General features: G+C 41.8%; 1 protein-coding gene across 12 annotated transcripts in view; it reads right to left on the bottom strand.

The window, feature by feature from the left end:
- Positions 1-15,953, bottom strand: part of LRRFIP2 (LRR binding FLII interacting protein 2) — a 48,590-nt gene extending 32,637 nt beyond the window's left edge. For 4 of the 12 annotated variants that reach the window (XM_081931070.1, XM_081931077.1, XM_081931074.1 and 1 more), the window contains exons 1-5: positions 15,529-15,951; positions 5,482-5,630; positions 5,136-5,222; positions 2,101-2,151; positions 76-129 (exon numbers count right to left, since the gene is read on the bottom strand). In XM_081931070.1, coding sequence (XP_081787196.1) covers positions 76-129; positions 2,101-2,151; positions 5,136-5,222; positions 5,482-5,571 — 282 coding nt within the window. In that variant the 5' untranslated portion in view covers positions 5,572-5,630; positions 15,529-15,951. Of the gene's footprint in view, positions 1-75; positions 130-2,100; positions 2,152-5,135; positions 5,223-5,481; positions 5,631-15,528 lie in introns of those variants that run through there. The other 8 variants (XM_081931076.1, XM_081931078.1, XM_081931079.1 and 5 more) reach the window with 7 other exon arrangements.
- Positions 15,954-17,441: the final 1,488 nt, after the last annotated feature.

Here is a 17,441-nt window from a genome sequence, read left to right as displayed (position 1 = left end):
TGCCTCATTTAAAAATGAACAAAAAAGATAAAAGGAAGGAAGGAAGAAAAACTGATTTGATAGGTTAGTACAAACCAGGTATGACCGCCGGCTGGACCTGTGTGAATCCCTAGCCTTCTCTGAATCTTCCTAAGAAAGGAAACACCAGATGATGTTACTTAAGAAAAGGAGGAAAAGACAGAAGACCAAAAAGAACACAGCTAAAAAGAATTATCCACAAAAATTACTCAGAAACAGCAGAAAGTACTAATTTACTGTTCACATCAGACAGACATCCATTCTTCTTTCATGTAAACATCATAGCAGCTTTTCCTAATTTTCAATGTGTTATTAGTTCACCTAATAACGCATAAAATAAAATACAGTAACAAAACAGTTATCATTAGGGTTGCAACCAGATTTTTTTTAATACGAAAACAACACATGTAAATATTTCTGAAGCAAAAATATTAATTTGTTTATAGATTGTGTACATGTAAGTCACAGCAGGCATCTTGGAAGAGATATTCATCTAAGACAGAGCTTTCCAAACTGTGTTGCAACATGTTAGTGTGTCGGCTGCAATGTGTAGGTACGTCTCACAAACACTCTGTGCACTCCTCCCAGGGCTGGAAAGAAGGGTTTAGTTTAACCTTCAGTTTGCTAGTAAAACTGAATTACTGCGTCATGAAATGATGCATGCATAAAAAGTGTGTCACCAACATAAAAAGTTTGGAAAGCTCTGTTCTAAGAGAATGGAAATATTATTTAAGATTATGTTTCCCATTTGTGTAAGCACCGGCTTTAATAATTTTTTAATAAAGATTTGTTGTCCAACCCCATTTTTAGCCATTTAAAAACCAAGTAATCCAACTGATTTATCCATAAAGTGATTTAATCCAACTTGCATGATAGTCTTAATTGCTGGTGTGCAATAGTCACATATACTGACAGATATCTGCCATCTACATGGAGAAAATATCTTACAGTTAGAACTTCAAAATGCAACACGGTACAATTTGGAAAACAATATGAATTGAGAGTGATAGTAAGGGGAAAGCTTATCTATGCCCATACTTGTTCAGGAGAGTTCCCAACCTCCAAGAAAGACTGTTTAGGGTGAGGGACACTGAGTACAGGACAGAGAGGATTTTTTTGCACAAAAGGTTTTTGGCCTGCACAATCTTTGGATCTAGCCCATAATATCCAGACGAATGGATTGTGTATTTCAGGTACTGAGAAAATGTGTTTCTCCAAAAAAAAAATCATTCATTCTAAGTTGAGCTCAGTTGGTAGAGCATGAGACTCTTAATCTCAGGGCCATGGTTTTAAGCCCCATGTTAGGCAAAAAGATTCTTGCATTGCAGAGGCTTGGACTAGTTGGCCTTTGTGGTCCCTTCCAGCTCTACAATTCTATGATTCTACTTATTGATAAAGGGACGTGGGTGGCACTGTGGTCTAAACCACAGAGCCTAGGACTAGCTGATCAGAAGGTAGGCGGTTCGAATCCCCGCGACGGGGTGAGCTCCCGTGGCTCGGTCCCTGCTCCTGCCAACCTAGCAGTTCGAAAGCATGTCAAAGTGCAAGCAGATAAATAGGTACCACTCCGGCAGAAAGGTAAATGGCGTTTCCGTGTGCTGCTCTGGTTTGCCAGAAGTGGCTTAGTCATGCTGGCCACATGACCCGGAAGCTGTACGCTGGCTCCCTCAGTCAATAAAGCAAGATGAGCACCGCAACCCCAGAGTCGACCACGACTGGACCTAATGGTCAAGGGTCCCTTTAACTTTACTTATTGATAAATTTTGGGAAGAATCCTCAAATGAAGAAAGGCCAAGGAAATGTTGGGACCTTATTGTCTTGTATTAATTCATATAAAATAGACAGTGTTATTAGTGATATGAAGTTATTCCCCTTAGGTTTCCACTTATTCAGTACTGGAATGATAAAAATAACTAAGAACACAACCAAGCCAAAGTTAAATATTTGTAAAATCCACAGTTGGGAGACACATAATTTTGATACTTGAATTTCACACACTGTACAAAATATTAGTAAATAAACACACCAATCATGTTAGTTTTCCAAGTGCAAAATACCACACAACAGGCAATCCTGGCCTACCATCCACCTTTGGATATGTCCCCATTTTCTATCATAAGAACGTCGAGAAAGCTACAAAAAGGTAAAGATCATCTTATTTCTTCGCAAGAATAAACAATTTCCAAAAAGAAAATTTGCTCTCCCAAAGTGTTTGCTTTAAAAAAATAAAGTGTAATCAACATTCAAATATGGAAATGCTCTCTTTAAAACTTGTGTTGCATTTTATCATTTCACCTCTACAGCTATATCAAGTATTATTCACAAACTAATATTACTTCTATTTAAATGCACATCAGGAAAAGCCAAAGGCAGTATGATTGAATTTCTTGTCAAATACATTAGAAATGATCCATCTACATGTGTCTTATTTTGTTTCTACCATAACTGTTTATTTTATTTATATTTTGGATTTTTAAAAATACTTGTTTTTTTGCATTTGTCTTTTACTGACATTGTTATGTTCTTGTTTTTTATAGAATGCTTACAGGTTCTACTTACAATCAAGCGGAATAGAATACAGTGGTACCTCTAGTTGTGGACACGATCTATTCCAGGGTGCCATTTGCACCCCAAAAAGTCCGCAACTAGAGCGCTGCTTCTGCGCAAGTGTGGAGCATGATAGAGTGCTTCTGCACATGTACGAAGCACGCAGAACACTTCTGTGCATGCGTGGTGAAACCCGGAAGTATACACTTCCGGGTTTGCCGCGTTCGCAACCCGAAAATCCACAACATGAAGCGAATGCAACTAGAGGTATGACTGTAGAACAGAATAGAGCTTAAAACCACCAAAGAAGCCCTTAATCAGGGCCTAACTTTTATTCTACCCATGGTCATTTTTGCAGATTCTTTATCTAAATGTGATGGTAGAACAGTCACTATTTTCACCCAAAATTATTTAAAATCAGTGATGTAATTAATTGTACTGTAATCAATTATCTAAAGAAACACTGCCTACACTTTACACGTTTCTTCACTCAAGTTCTGAAAGCTCATTACACAAAAGTTTTTCCAACCGAGGACTCTATTGTCTTTTTGGTGTCTACTGAAGACACTCCTCTTCCAACAAGTGTTATAAGTAGAGACCTTTCTCTATAAATCACATTAGATTTACTGAAGATTATCTGTTGCAATAAAAGTTCCGTTTCAAATCATTTTACATTATGTTTTTCAAGTTGAAGACAGTCAAAATGTTTAGGGCCAAGCTTTTTGCATATGTGTGCAGGTTTCCCCATTCTGCCAAATTATAACTGATATTACCGTATTTTTCGCCCTATAGAACGCACCAGCCCATAGGAGGCACTTTTTTTGGGGGGGGAATAAAGGAAACCCCCCCCCAAGCCCCAAAGAGCAAAGAAGCCAGGACAGCGAGCAGGATGGATCCCACTCACTGTCCTAGCTTCGTTTTTAGCCTCGGGGCTGGGGGTCCGGGAGCGAAGGCGAGGTTGCTGCCTGGGGGAACTCCCCCCCCCCCCGGCGTGCAAGGCTTGTGGACACCTGCGCGAAGCACGGGGCGTCCTCCGGAGGGCGCCCCATGCTTTGAGCTGCAGGCTGCCACTCGCAAGCCACCCGCCGGGCTCGCAAGGCTTGCGGATAGCTTCCTGAAGCCTGAAGAGCGAGAGGGGTCGGTGCGCACAGACGCCTCTCGCTCTCCAGGCTTCAGCGAAAGCCTGCATTCGCCCCATAGGATGCACACACATTTCCCCTTCATTTTTGAAGGGGAAAAAGTGCGTCCTATAGGGCGAAAAATACGGTAAAACTGTTCACTATCCGTTACTCAAACAGAGTCACTTTCATTCACTAAGAATACATTTTGCAATTTATCTGAAGAAATTTGGCCTCACTCTAAGCATATACCATGATACAGTGCTGAATACAGAAGTATAAAGATATGTTAAAATCATCTGAGGCAGGAACCAATATAGACAACTGTAGAAGTTAGCCAAAACCAAACCAAAAACAAAAATTGCAGTTGATGGCCACACTCCCTTTTCCCTGGAAAACTGGCAAATATAAGTTAAGCTGCATGGCTGATAATTATAACATACAACAAATTTTATTCTGAAATGTAAGGATTCTGAAACCTAAAGCAGAACTCTTTAATTTCCCACAGTATAATGAAGTCAGATATATGGCAGATGGCTGTATGGTGAAAACTTGCCCAAAATGAAGGAATGCCTCTGCCTGAATTTCGCTGATTCCATATGCCCACTGCAGTACTGTATCACATCCTAAGCCCCAGCCTACAAAATGGGGGAAGAGGAGCCTGAACAGTCTTCTGCTCATGGAAAATTTGGATTCAAAGCAGCTTGACTTTGCCACTTTTCTTGCTATTTTGCAACAGCATAACTCCCAAGAATTTAAGAGCCAGTGTGGTGTAGTGGTTAAGAGCGGTAGTCTCATAATCTGGGGGGTTCGCGTCTCTACTCCTTCACATGCAGCTGCTGGGTGACCTTGGGCCAGTCACACGTCTCTGAAGTCTCTCAGCCCCACTCACCTCACAGAGTGTTTGTTGTGGGGGAGGAAGGGAAAGGAGAATGTTAGCCGCTTTGAGACTCCTGAAGGGGAGTGAAAGGCGGGATATCAAATCCAAACTCTTCTTCTTAAGAGACTCAACATTGTTTCAGTTTTGACAGAAATACAATCCTATTTTTTGAAAGATGATCCTAGCTGCTTTTGCAAGTCTGGTTTATGTGTCATGTTTTCCAACTCCTAGGCAATAGTTGCCGATATTCCTAATCCATTGAAAACCTTTCTTTGTATAAACCCAAGTAGCACTCAGACACCAAATTTCATGCTCACTGGGCATTCAGTCTGACACATATACAACATCTTATGTTTTCCTTTACAAGTGCAACACAATCTTAATATTCAAGCTGAGCTTGAGGTCTGAATGGCATTCTACCAACTGAAAAGAAAATCACCCTGGCTTTCAGAGTGATGCTCAAGATGTGTAACAATGTCAAAGTAAGCGATTAGCTAATGTTATTTACTCTGATACATTGTTCTGAATTTAAGATTACCAGAATTTTGTTCTACATTTAACTGCCCCATTACCTCTTTCTGTTGTCGTTCCAATTCTCTCATGCGTATATCTCTTGCTTCTGCTCGTGCTGCACGTTTGGCTGCAAGCCGTGCTTCTGCCTGTTAAATTGAAAGAAATTTCATTTAAAAATGAAGTAGTCAAATTGGATTCAATAATACTTTTATTAAATGTGAGCTTTAAGTGACTAATGGTCAAAGATATCATTATCAAAATAATATACTTGGTGATACAGAACTGCAAACACAGTTTAAGAAATAACTTTACAACAATGAATGTAAGGTGCACCTACTAAGCAAAATGTGAATACGTGAATTCTTGTTTTCAAGATGCTTACAGTAAGATAGCAGTTTTACTAACCTCTCTAGCAATATGACCCAAAGCTTCATCTTCTGCAGAAAATCTATCTTTCACAGGAGTTCTTTTCCTTCCTGATCCAGGAGTTCCCATGATTAAATATGCTCTCAGTAATTTTCTTGCAAGATTTGGTTAGATCCAAGTGCTCAGATCTGAAATAAAGTGAAAAGATTATAAGGATCAATGTTTAAAAAACATACATATTTTCATACCCCGAAATTACTTGCCAATAATTAGTTTATTCTGCTTTTTGGTAGTAATCATGGAAAAATGAGGTTGGGAGAATCACCACAATGTTTCACAATCTTATTTTCATGACAAGAATTGACTTGATTTTGTGAATGGATTGGCTGCATTCACCTTGCAATAATTAGGTTTTCTAAAATGAAGAAAAATCAAGAGATATATGTGGTGCTATAAAAAAAACCCAAGAGATATACACTTGGACAATTCTCTTCTTCACTAGCAGACACTCAGTATTTTACTTATCCAGCCCAATGCCATTTCTCTGCCTGACCCAATTCCTCCTCCATAAATATTTTCTTAATTTTTGAACTTATTAATCACAATTTTCTGCCTTTTTTGCTTCAATGTCTGAGACTGACTAAATTTAAACTGTCATAAATCACACTGAATTCAATTTTTATTTCAAGTCTGCAAGCCTAATACCAGAATGTACGTAAGGTGGAACAACTAACATTTGCCATGTTCCAAAGCAAACAAATGGCAACATGGAAATGTCTTTGAAACAATTGTGTTCTAGGACCAACATCTATATGTTGCGCTCAGATAATGAGGCACTGTTCAATGTTTAAAATTACCATTGCTTTTTAATTAAGCTGTAGCAGAAATTAAATACAGTAAAGCTTAACAATATTCTGTAGTATAATGATCTAGAGTTCACTGGAAAACAACAAAACTAAAAATGTTTTGTTTTGAAAGCACACCTACTGATACAAGGGGGCATATCTACTGATGGAAGAAAAGCATTACTAGTCTTGACATCTGAACCAATACTTCCAATATATGACACATACAGGGCAGTATCCCATCTCTCGCCATGTTCTTCCATCTCTCTCATGAATACCCTGCTCCAAATGAGCACTTTTGTCCCACTGCTACCCTCTCCTGCTTAACTGCAGGAGCACATTTCTAATTTTAAAGTATTAATTAATTGATACTTATTACATTTATATACCACCATTATCTTCCAAGGATCTCAAGGTGGCTATGTGGTTCTCCTCCTTCCCATTTCATCCTCACAACAACCCTGTGAGGCAGGTTAGCCTAAGAAATGGTGACTGGCCCAAGGTCATTCAGTGAGCTTCACCTGAGTGGGGAACCTTAGTCTCTCAAATTCTAGTCCAACACTCTAACTATTAAACCACACTGGATTTAGGCTGTTCCCAAAAACACTTAGAAGGGAGTAAGTTACACAGAGCTTATTGAGAAATGCTTATAAAGATATTTTCAGTCAAATTTCAGAAGATATTAAAGACAGCTCCTAGTGAATTAGTCAGCAATCCTAATCCCATTTACCTGGGAATAAGCCTCATCTTCAAGGATAGACCCACATACAGTATGCTGTAGTAAACTGGGAAATTACCAGTGAATGAGTTACTGTAACCAAGCTAGCCTGGTTGAGAGACTGAAGGTAGCAAAGGCTGGTGCTACTTGAGCCACCAGCGGCAGGTTAGAGTCAAGGAACACCACTCAGAATACACACTTGCTCCTTCAAGACGAGTGCTATTCCATCCAGAACAGGCCACCTCCCTAATTCCCAGACATTAGAAACTAAAGACACACAGCTTCAGTTTCCTGGCCCTCACCCAGCCCTTCACTGCCTCTGGATACCAGTCCAGCATTTGCACACCCACTCCAGACTCAGATGGATAGAGAGACTGAGCTGGGTATCATTTGCATATTGGCTGACACTGTACTCCAGATGACATCCCCTCAATCACTTCATACAGATGTTAAATGGTATAGGAGACAATGCATTGAGGACAGGTGGTTTCCTTAGCCATGGTTGGCACACAGGACTCAGCATCATAATTATGAAAAGACTGAAAAACTATTCATTCCATAATAGCATTTGACAAAGTCTGTACTTCTAGCATGCAATAACAACAACAAAAATTATTATTTATATGTCACCCATCTGATTGGGTGGCATATAAATAATAAAATATTTTTTGAAGATAAAATCACATATCTAGGTTGCCACTTCTTCCACCTTTAATACTGCTATGACCCACAGAGTCATTAATGATGTCTTAGCTGTATGAGATCATAACACAAATGCTATCTCATAGCACAAAACAATTGTTTTATCGACTTCTTCAGACACAAAGCATCTATTATTTGTGGGAAGGGAAAGATGAGAATGAAAGTAAGATCAACAGCAGTCAAACTACGGTTTGCATGAAATACCAGGACTCTGCAAGCTCATGCAAAATGTATCTTAACCCAGAGGGTTTCCAGCTTTTTGAGTCCACAGCTCCCTTAACTGACTACATTCTTTTTGTGGCACCCCTGTGGGGCTCAGGAGCCCCGTTATGTCACCCCTTGTCAGTAGAGCCGGGCAGCCTCTCACCCCTGTTTGAACACCCTCCCTTGTGGAGTGTTCCCTCAACCTTCTCTCTGCTCCCCTCTCCTTGGGAATCCTCTGGGCAGCCGCAACTGCCGCCCCTGATTTCTGAGCTGCCCCCCTCTTCCCCAGAGAGGTTCCTCCTCACACTGCCCCACAGAGGCCTGGGAAACCCCCCCTTGCCCAGCCCCAGAGGCACCATTCACCTGGGGAGCTTGTAGCCAGGGATGCTGCAACAAATAGCTGTGCAAGCCTTTGGGAGGCAGAGAAGCAAGAATACATCAGAGGGAGGGAAGAAAAGAACAGAGGACAGTGCTGCCCATGGCACCCCAGGGTACCATGGCACACTGGTTGGAAACCACTGTCTTAACCATTCAGATACTGAGGCAAATTATGCTGTCTCAAACTAGGATTAAGCAGCAGGACATCACTACTTGCAAGGGACGGGAGTGTGTAAGCCCAAGGCTCGTTCACATCTGAACACATGGCTTCTACAAATTAGCACATAAATCAAATATATCAACTCAGTTTCATTTTTTCCCTCAACTTCAGCTTCCAAAACATGCTGGCTTTGTGAAGATCCTCTAATCACCCACAGGCAGAGAGCAATACTTCAGGATATATCATTCTCAACCTCATCTAGTACCATCTGCTCTGATGCCTGAGCCTGTGCCAACAGAATGTGTATCAAGTACATGCAACACATTGAAGTATCTTGGTTAAGAATGTACTATAAATATACAAGACATAACTTTCCTTTTTTTTTTTTTTAAGGCACACATGGTCTTTAAAATCCACCTAGACAGGATAAAGTGATATAGTACGTGCAGCTTCTCCTTCAAAGAAGCTTGGGACCAAATTATGTTACTATACAGCTACACGTAACACTAATTCAACACAGTCTTGTCCTTTGAAAAGTTTCCTCTGCCAAAGGGCCAGAACTAAACCAATGTTGCATGCCACTGTAAATGCAGTTTGGGCTTTAAACAGCATAACCACAATATGATGATTGCAATGTTAGAAACAGTTTTTAAAATAAATTACAGCAACAAGAATAGGGTTGTCCTAAAAATATGCCTTGAGTGTCAAATGTCAGGGTAAAGAGATGCATCTTCAGCATATGACTATAACTGTCTAGTGATGGTGCTAGTCACACCTCTGCTGGAAGGGAATTCCACAACATAGGAGCTGCTACAACGAATGTCCTTTCCAAGCTACCATGACCCATCTTTTGAAGATGGTGAAACTTCAAAAAGCCCTCTACTTATTATCTCAATACCTGAGAAGGTCTGTACAGAAGGTGGCCTTTTAGGTATCTGAGGCCTAAGTGGTTTAGGGCTGTAAACACTAATGTGGGCACCTTAAACTGGGCCCAAACTCAATGACTGATTTCTATGTAAGATCATGAGATCAGCTGCCTTTGGTCCTCCCTCAACTGTCACCTACCTGCTGACCGTTATAAAAACCAGCCTGCTTTGTTCCTTCTGCCTCTTTTCCTCAAATATCATGTATTTTAGATTATAAACTGAGAGCTAGGACTGTCTTACTGGTGATCTTGTAAGTCATGCTGGAAATCTTTTTTGAATAAAGACTGGGGCAGAAAATAAAAGGTAAAAGAAATAAATAGGCACTACTCAGAATAGTATCAGCCAGCAGGGAACAGTCACTCAGCTTCCATTTTTTTTTAAAAAAAAGATATATAATATCTGGGTCCTCAGGGAAGAAAAGCCTAACTAAAAAAAATATATCAACAAGTGAGTCAGACCACTAGTCCATCTAGTCAAGAGTGAGGAACCTTTTCCAACCAAAGAATCACATTCCATCAGAGATAACCTTTTAGGGGCTGCATGCCAGGGGTGGGCTATGCTAGAGGCAAAAGCATATGAGATTATGTGGCTCTTTTTTCTTTTATAGGCTACATTCCAGCCACACAAAAGCAGTTTCTATATCTCCACCCCAATCTCTCCATCCCACAAGCTTTATCACAATTCAAAAACACATTCCATTCAGGCAAACACACTCAAGGAGGGCATGTAATAGGATTGGTGAGAGTTATAGGGGGGGATCCCAAGGGCCATATAGAGGTGGGCTGCATTTGGGGCCCAGCCTGAGCATCCCTATCCCCGATACAGCTCAATATTATCTGTTCTGTTTAGCAATGTCTCTCCAAATCCTGGTATTTCCCAGCCCTGGTACTTTTTAAGAGGAAATGACAGGAGCTGTACTTGGGACGTTAAGTTTGCAGTGTATACGGTCTACCACTGAACTAACAATGCTGCAAAATGATGTCTGGAAATTCAGAAAGGTTACTGAATAATAAAAAAATCTGATATTTGGCTGATTAACATTCTACTCGCTTTTTAAATGTATTTCTGGGAGGATTATTGATATGCTTTGATATGTATTTTGTATTTTCATTTTACATTTTTCTGATGTGAACCGTCCTGAGATCTTTGGATGAAGTGCGGTACACAAATTTTAATTAATTAATTGATTGATGATGATGATGTTGGAAAGGAAAAGGAAAAACACACAAAAAGCACTTCTGTATTGATACCAATAATATATAAATAGGCTATAAACTGGTTGTTATCTATATCTGGTTTCACCTGCCTCCAATGTTTACCTCTCTGCCAGAATGGATGAATGCTGAGATGTTTGTGAAACATCTAGTTTCCCTAAATAAATTAGAATGTTGATGTAACTTACATAAGGGAAAGATCAATAGATATGGAGACAGCTTTAGAGAGCAAGTATTTCCACTGCTGTAGCATTTTCATTCTTGTAACATTTATTTCCTTTCTTGGTGCAATGTAATGAGTTGTTAATTACTTTTAAATTCCTAGAAGTGGAATTGCTAAAATCTTTTGGCCTTAGGACCACACTGATGGTTGACAAACTCTCTAAAGACTGCATGTCAGTGATGGGCATATTCAGAATGATCAATGCACACTTCCCATCCCACACTCACATACACAGATAGGTAGGTACACATTCAGAGTGCAGTAACAGACAGAGAAAAGAGCATTTCCCCCCTCCCTTTCTCCCTTTCCATCACAACACTGAACTAAGAGAGGAACTTCTCTTTCCTCCACATACCTTGTAAAGGAGTGCCTTCTCCCTCTGGTGCAGTGTCACTGCAACAAGGACTTCGAGCTCTGAGCTCTGAAAACAGGAAGCTGAGCTCCAAAGGATTCTTGCAACAGCACAGCACCAGAAGGAGAAAAAGCTCCTTTGCAAGGCAGACTGAAGCAGAGGCACCCAATTTTTTTAAGGGCTGGCAGCCCCACTGTATACCACAGTGAAACAGGAAAAGAAAGGGGCACAGAGTTGAAGGAAGAAGGGAACAAAAGGAAAGTCCTCATGATACTTGAAAAAGGGGACAAAACTCAATGGCACTTCAGAGGGAGGAGGCATAGGCCAATAAGCCTGAAAAGACAATGGGACAGAATGAATTTTATGCACCAATTTTACTAACCAGTCAAATCTTTGGTTAGTTACAAATGATTACAGAATCAGAGATATTCCTAATCCAAAGTGTTGCACCACATCTATTCTTCTACCTAACTGAACAAAGTTTGACTGGCAGATAGTTTAGCGGGGAGGGGGGACAGAGAAGAGTGTGATAGACTCCTCATCCCCTTTTGTTATACCAATTATGAACAATATGGCTAGTTGGCAAATGAATGGAAATGAGCTGAATGGCTAGAGCTCCAGGCTGCCTTTTCACCAGGCCAAGGTCTAGGCCAGCTGCAATTCTCCCAGCCCCAAGGACACAATCTAAAGCCACTGTAGTACTTATAGTAATGGAAGATAGTCTCTACATTATCAGAGGTCAGGTCTCTATATTCTGCTCCACCCTTCCAGCTGCAGGGCTGTAAGTTTTCATTCTAAACTTTCACTTGACCTTTTAACTTTCTCCTGCAGCATCTATGAAGGCCATTAATAATACAGCTCTAAAGCACCAGCATTTCTAGCTATTGGTTTTACATGCCACTGACACAATTCAGGGGTGGCCTTAAGCTTTAACCAAGTTCTCATCTGGGTCACTGCTGTTGCACCCAGCTCTGCCCACTCTGCCTAACTTTAAAAAGGAATGCAGAAGAATATAAGTAAGAAGTAAGAAGTGCACAGCCAGATGAACTTTCATCCAAGTGCCAAAAGTCAGGGGTGTGAGAAGGGATTAAGTAGCCACAATGGCTCAATGAGAACTAGTGAACTGGCTGCCCCAAAGCAATATTTTGTGCCATAGGAATGGAATCAGCAACTGAATTGTCTATTATAAGATAACTTGGGCATCTTTCTATGTAATAAGATGGGTTAATTGTCAAATAAGTGACAAAATAGTCACATAATACAAGTTAAAATGCCAAAACTTTAGAGTTTGGCAGAAAAGCTTAAATTCTATGCTTCCTGATTATTAGTATTTTTTTACCATGTAACAAAAATGAAGTCATATACTCTTCCTCATCTTGCATTCTGTGGTACATTAAATGAATATTCTCAAAGTCTAGCCATAGTCCACCATTACAGACATTGCTTTTTATTCTATAACTTACTAAAATATTTTTAAATAACCATAGCACCAAGATTAGTTTCTTGGGCTTCTCCCTGAATCATAGGCCTGTAATAGTAGCATAGCATCCTGTTACTTTGTATACACTTACTAGAGAAAAAGTCATAATGAAAATCAAATCATTCGCTTGCAATGCTGCCAAAGATTGCTCTACAACTGGAAACTACCACAACTCCAGTCATCTTTCATGACTCACAATGAGCTGACTCAATATGCTCAGAAGTTATTGACTTTAGAACACTCTGTGACTTAAAGTGGGGGGAAATTCAGTCTCCGTGTTATCTCGTCTCATTAGATAAGAAAAATACCACCACCTATTTCAGTAAGTTTGTATTTACATCATGAATTTCATTCAAATATACAGCTGAAGTTACTGGAACTATCTATGGAATTATTCTGTACCAGACAGAAAAAAATTGCTCCTGAGGAAAACTTCCCAAACAGTTTTTTAAAATGGAACTATAATTTATACAGACTGAGAACATATAGTAACCAGAAGAGTGATGTATTTGGTATGTATTCTGTACCATGATCCACAAAACAATTCTTAAACCGCAGATAAACAAGTTTTTATAAAAGTTAACTCTTCAGTCCTACTATAAGGCTCAAGATACAGCATGGTAAGAAATTACGGAAAACTGCAGTTTTTAGCAAGACAGGAATTCAATTTCCAGGATAAAAATTAGCATCTAATTAAGTTAATATGGCAGTTCACAGTGCTGAACATAATTATGTGCTGGACATCTAATTCATTGGCTGTACGTGTGGTAACAAGTGCTTTTCTGCATAACCTTGAGTACTCCCAGAAAAAAGCACTGCTGGTAACCATGAAGCACTGATAAACATACCACAAATAATTCTGTTTCAAATGAATAGTTATAGCTGACTATTTCCCCTCTTATTATACAAAATCATATATCACTTAGCATAAAACTACCAAAGTAATATACAACTTAAGAATACAATATATCATAAAAGCAATGTACAAATAAAAGAAATAAATATTGATCAATGGAACATATAGCTGGAGTCACTCTTCAGAAAAGCCTATGTGAACAAAAAGTCCTCTTTGACCAATAGCACTAATTTTCCCAAGGAAAGGGGTACTTGATTATTTCCCCACATAGCATAATAATGTAGAAAAAGAAGACAACAGTAGACAGTGCCTTCCTCACACTCTTGAGGAAAATAATTTTTATCTACAGTTGCATAGCATGTAGAACACTACACTGTAGTCCAAATAGATTTATGTCAGAATAAACACAACTGAAAACATTTATTGCTTCTCCACTTTCCCCCTTCTTTAATATCAGGCCTCGATAAACAGAGGAACAAGAGAGATACGGCTATATACAATGTAAGGAGTGGGATAAACACACAATGTGAGGGCAGGAGACACCTCTGCCCAGCTCTTTACAAGAGTTTCAGGGCACTTGAGGCCATTCTGACGTCACACAAGCACACCCTTGATAGTCCCAACTCATTAATCTGAAAGAAATACTCAGTTCTCCACTCACTGTCACTATTACAGACTGCAGCTCCCATTTCAACTATCAGCACATCCATCTTACTGAAATCTTGTATTTGTAAAACATGCATGTGGACCTAGTGTATAAACTGTAGGCTCTGTGTTACAACAAAACCCATCTACTCAAAGGGTGGAAAAATCCGAGTTCCTTTCCCATCACAACAGAGTTGAACCGGGGATTAAAAACAATTGAAGAGTAATTAATCTCTGTTAAGTGATCTTGAATATACGCCCTGACAAGGTATTTAAACAATGCATAAAAGGGTAATGAACATGGATTAACTGACAAGTCCATACTTCAATATTATCGCTGTGCCAGCGCACTTTCTAAAATGTTAAGAGACAGAATCAGTCCTGCTGAAATCAATGTGAAACTTTAGCTGGGACTTAAGCACAACTAACCAACTCTGCATCCAACCCATTGAGATTATCGGGATTTGCCTCTGGATAACCAGTTTAAGATCGCAAAAGCGAGGAAATTTCAATTTGTAAAGCTGCGTCCACAGATTTAAAGAACTCTTACAGCGCACTCTTACGGAGTGTAATTTAGATGCTATACTCAGCAGGAGCTGGGATCTATTTTTTGCCTATGGAAGGTTGCAAATGATAAATCACAATAGTTACTTAGCACTATTTATTCCCCGGCCCCATCCTGCCCCAGCCTTCAGTGGATCTAATTTGCAAGTGCAAGATGCTGAGGATCGCAGCCCTGAAGATAGCAAGACTCCTCTCAGGATCCAGAACTGACAACCTTTGAATGATCTACAGCAGAGATCCAGAAATTTCATTCACCGCGATGGAGGGGGAAGCCCCTCCCTTGCCTGCAAGGCCACGGACAGCTGAGGCTGTATACCATCTAGAAGGGACACCCAGGTTCATCTAGTCCAACCCCCTGCCATGCAGGAACCTTTCGCCCAAGGTGGGGCTCGAACCTGCCACAGTAAGATGAAGAGTCTCATCCTGCGCTTCTCAAACCTGGGTCGCTGCCTGTTGTTGGACTACAACTCCCATCATCCCAGCGGTCAGGGGCGATGCGAACTGTAGTCCGACCCCCGGCAGGGGACCCAGGGTTGAGAAGCACTGGGTGAGTCTCTTAGTTCGGGTTCGAGGCCCACGTTGGGCGAAAGGTTCCCGCGTGAAAAGGGGGTCGGACTAGATGACCCCGGGTGTCCCTTTCCAACCGGAGCCTCGCCCCGTCAGGAACGCCGGGAGTTCCTCGCGCGGCGGCCAGCCTTCTTCCCTTCCCCGCCCCGCCGCCTTCCGGCATGCCCAGGCCCACCGTCGGGATCCCCACCCATCCCCTCAGGCAACGGAGCCCGCCCGACCGCCCGCCCCACAGCTCCCGGGTTCCCTCACCAGAAGCCGCCTCCGTCCGGAAGGGTCAGCAGCGAGGGCGGCGACGGGGCCGCCAAGCCAAGCCAAGCCGGCAAGGGCGGGGCAGCCGAGAAGGGCCCGCAGCTACCGAAAGCGGAGAGGCGCGGGACGGGAGCTCAGCCTGAGGGAGCCCTTGGACTCGGGACGGCGGTTGCTGGGCGGCGGTTGGGCTCCTTCGCCTCGCGCCGGCGGTTGGGTTCGAACGGCCCTCAGGATTCCGAGGAGGGCGCGAGCGGCCGCTCTCTTAAGCCCCGCCCCCTCGCGGCTGCTGCTTCTTTTTCTCCTTCTTCCTATTGGTTTGGGTTTTTTTTTTGTTACGGCCGCCGTCGCCGCGCGCTCCGAGTGTCACCGCCGGCGACCCGACAGCTCGGGCAGCTGCGAGCGCCGAGGGCTTTCGCCACACACAGGCGGCGACGCGCATGCGTTACTTCCTGAGCAGACCAGGAGGAGGAGGAGTCTCGGGAGGCAAGCGCATGCGCAGGAGTGGCGGCGGCGAGAGGCGTGGTTTGCTGCTGCTTTTGCCGGAGATTGATTGCGGCTCCGCGGGAGGGAGTCGAGGTCTCGGCTGCCCGCTGGGTTAGCGGGGCCGCTGAAGGCTTTACTGCGAGCCATACGGAGCAGCTGACACACATATCACCATCATTATTATTCTTACTTTATTTACATGTATTTATCCCCCGTCCTGGTGGGGAATCAGGGCGGCTTACAGATAAAAAAAGAACAGCTAAAAACATGAGTGGGATCATTAAAAAAAGAATTAAACATTTATAGATGTGTGTGTGACTTTAATTCTATTGAAACCCAGCCAGATGGGTGGGGTATAAATAGTCGTAATAATAAAATTATTACACACAAACATATACTGTATATATATATATATATATAAAAGTGTGTACATATATTTGTAGACAAGTGTTTTATATATATATATACATATACATATATATATATATTCAGTATATACGTAAATAAAAGCTAGTATAGATGATCATAGATATATATACATAAAAAGGTAAAGGTACCCCTGCCCGTACGGGCCAGTCGTGACCGACTGGGGTTGCACACCCATCTCACTTAAGAGGCTGGGGGCCAGCGCTGTCCGGAGACACTTCCGGGTCACGTGGCCAGCGTGACGAAGCTGCTCTGGCGAGCCTGCACCAGCGCAGCACACGGAAACGCCGTTTACCTTCCCGCTATAAAGCGGTACCTATTTATCTACTTGCACTTAGGAGTGCTTTCGAACTGCTAGGTGGGCAGGAGCTGGGACCAAACGACGGGAGCTCACCCCGCCGCGGGGATTCGAACTGCCGACCATACGATCAGCAAGTCCTAGGCGCTGAGGTTTTACCCACAGCGCCACCTGCGTCCCTTTATATATACATAATATCTAGTAAAACATACCTGCAATCACAATAAAATCAGCTTTGCCAACCATGTTAGGGGGGGGAAAGCGTAATTAGGATATGGGAAAATACAAAAACTTAGTAGAAATCAAAACACCAAGGTGGTTATCCCCAATAGAAGCTGAGACAAGGAAAAAGATCAATATGAGGGATAACTGGGGTACTTATAATGAAGTGTTCGACTTCTCAGAAGGAGAACCAAAAATGGGGGGGGGGGAATTGAAGAGATTAAAGAATATGTGTCGGACTGGCTAAATTATCAAATCAATTCAAAATTTAAGGTATTCTAGAAATTGGGATTTGCAGAAAATCCATCAGAATTCAAAAAAGGAATATTAAATAATTATTAGCATTTAAGCCAGGGGTGGGAACTTCAGGCTCCAGGGCCAAGCGCAGCGCTTGAAGCCCCTTTGTCTGTCCTGCACTGCTCTCCAAGCACACCTCTCCCCAGACCATGTTTTTCCGTGGCCCCCTTCTTGTACCCTTTGTGAA

This window comes from Podarcis melisellensis (assembly GCF_964234715.1).
Source record: "Podarcis melisellensis genome assembly, chromosome: 12".
NCBI classification, from domain to species: Eukaryota; Metazoa; Chordata; class Lepidosauria; order Squamata; family Lacertidae; genus Podarcis; species Podarcis melisellensis.
The sequence above is the reverse complement of the archived record's forward strand: the minus strand, read 5'-3'. Positions and strand labels throughout refer to the sequence as shown.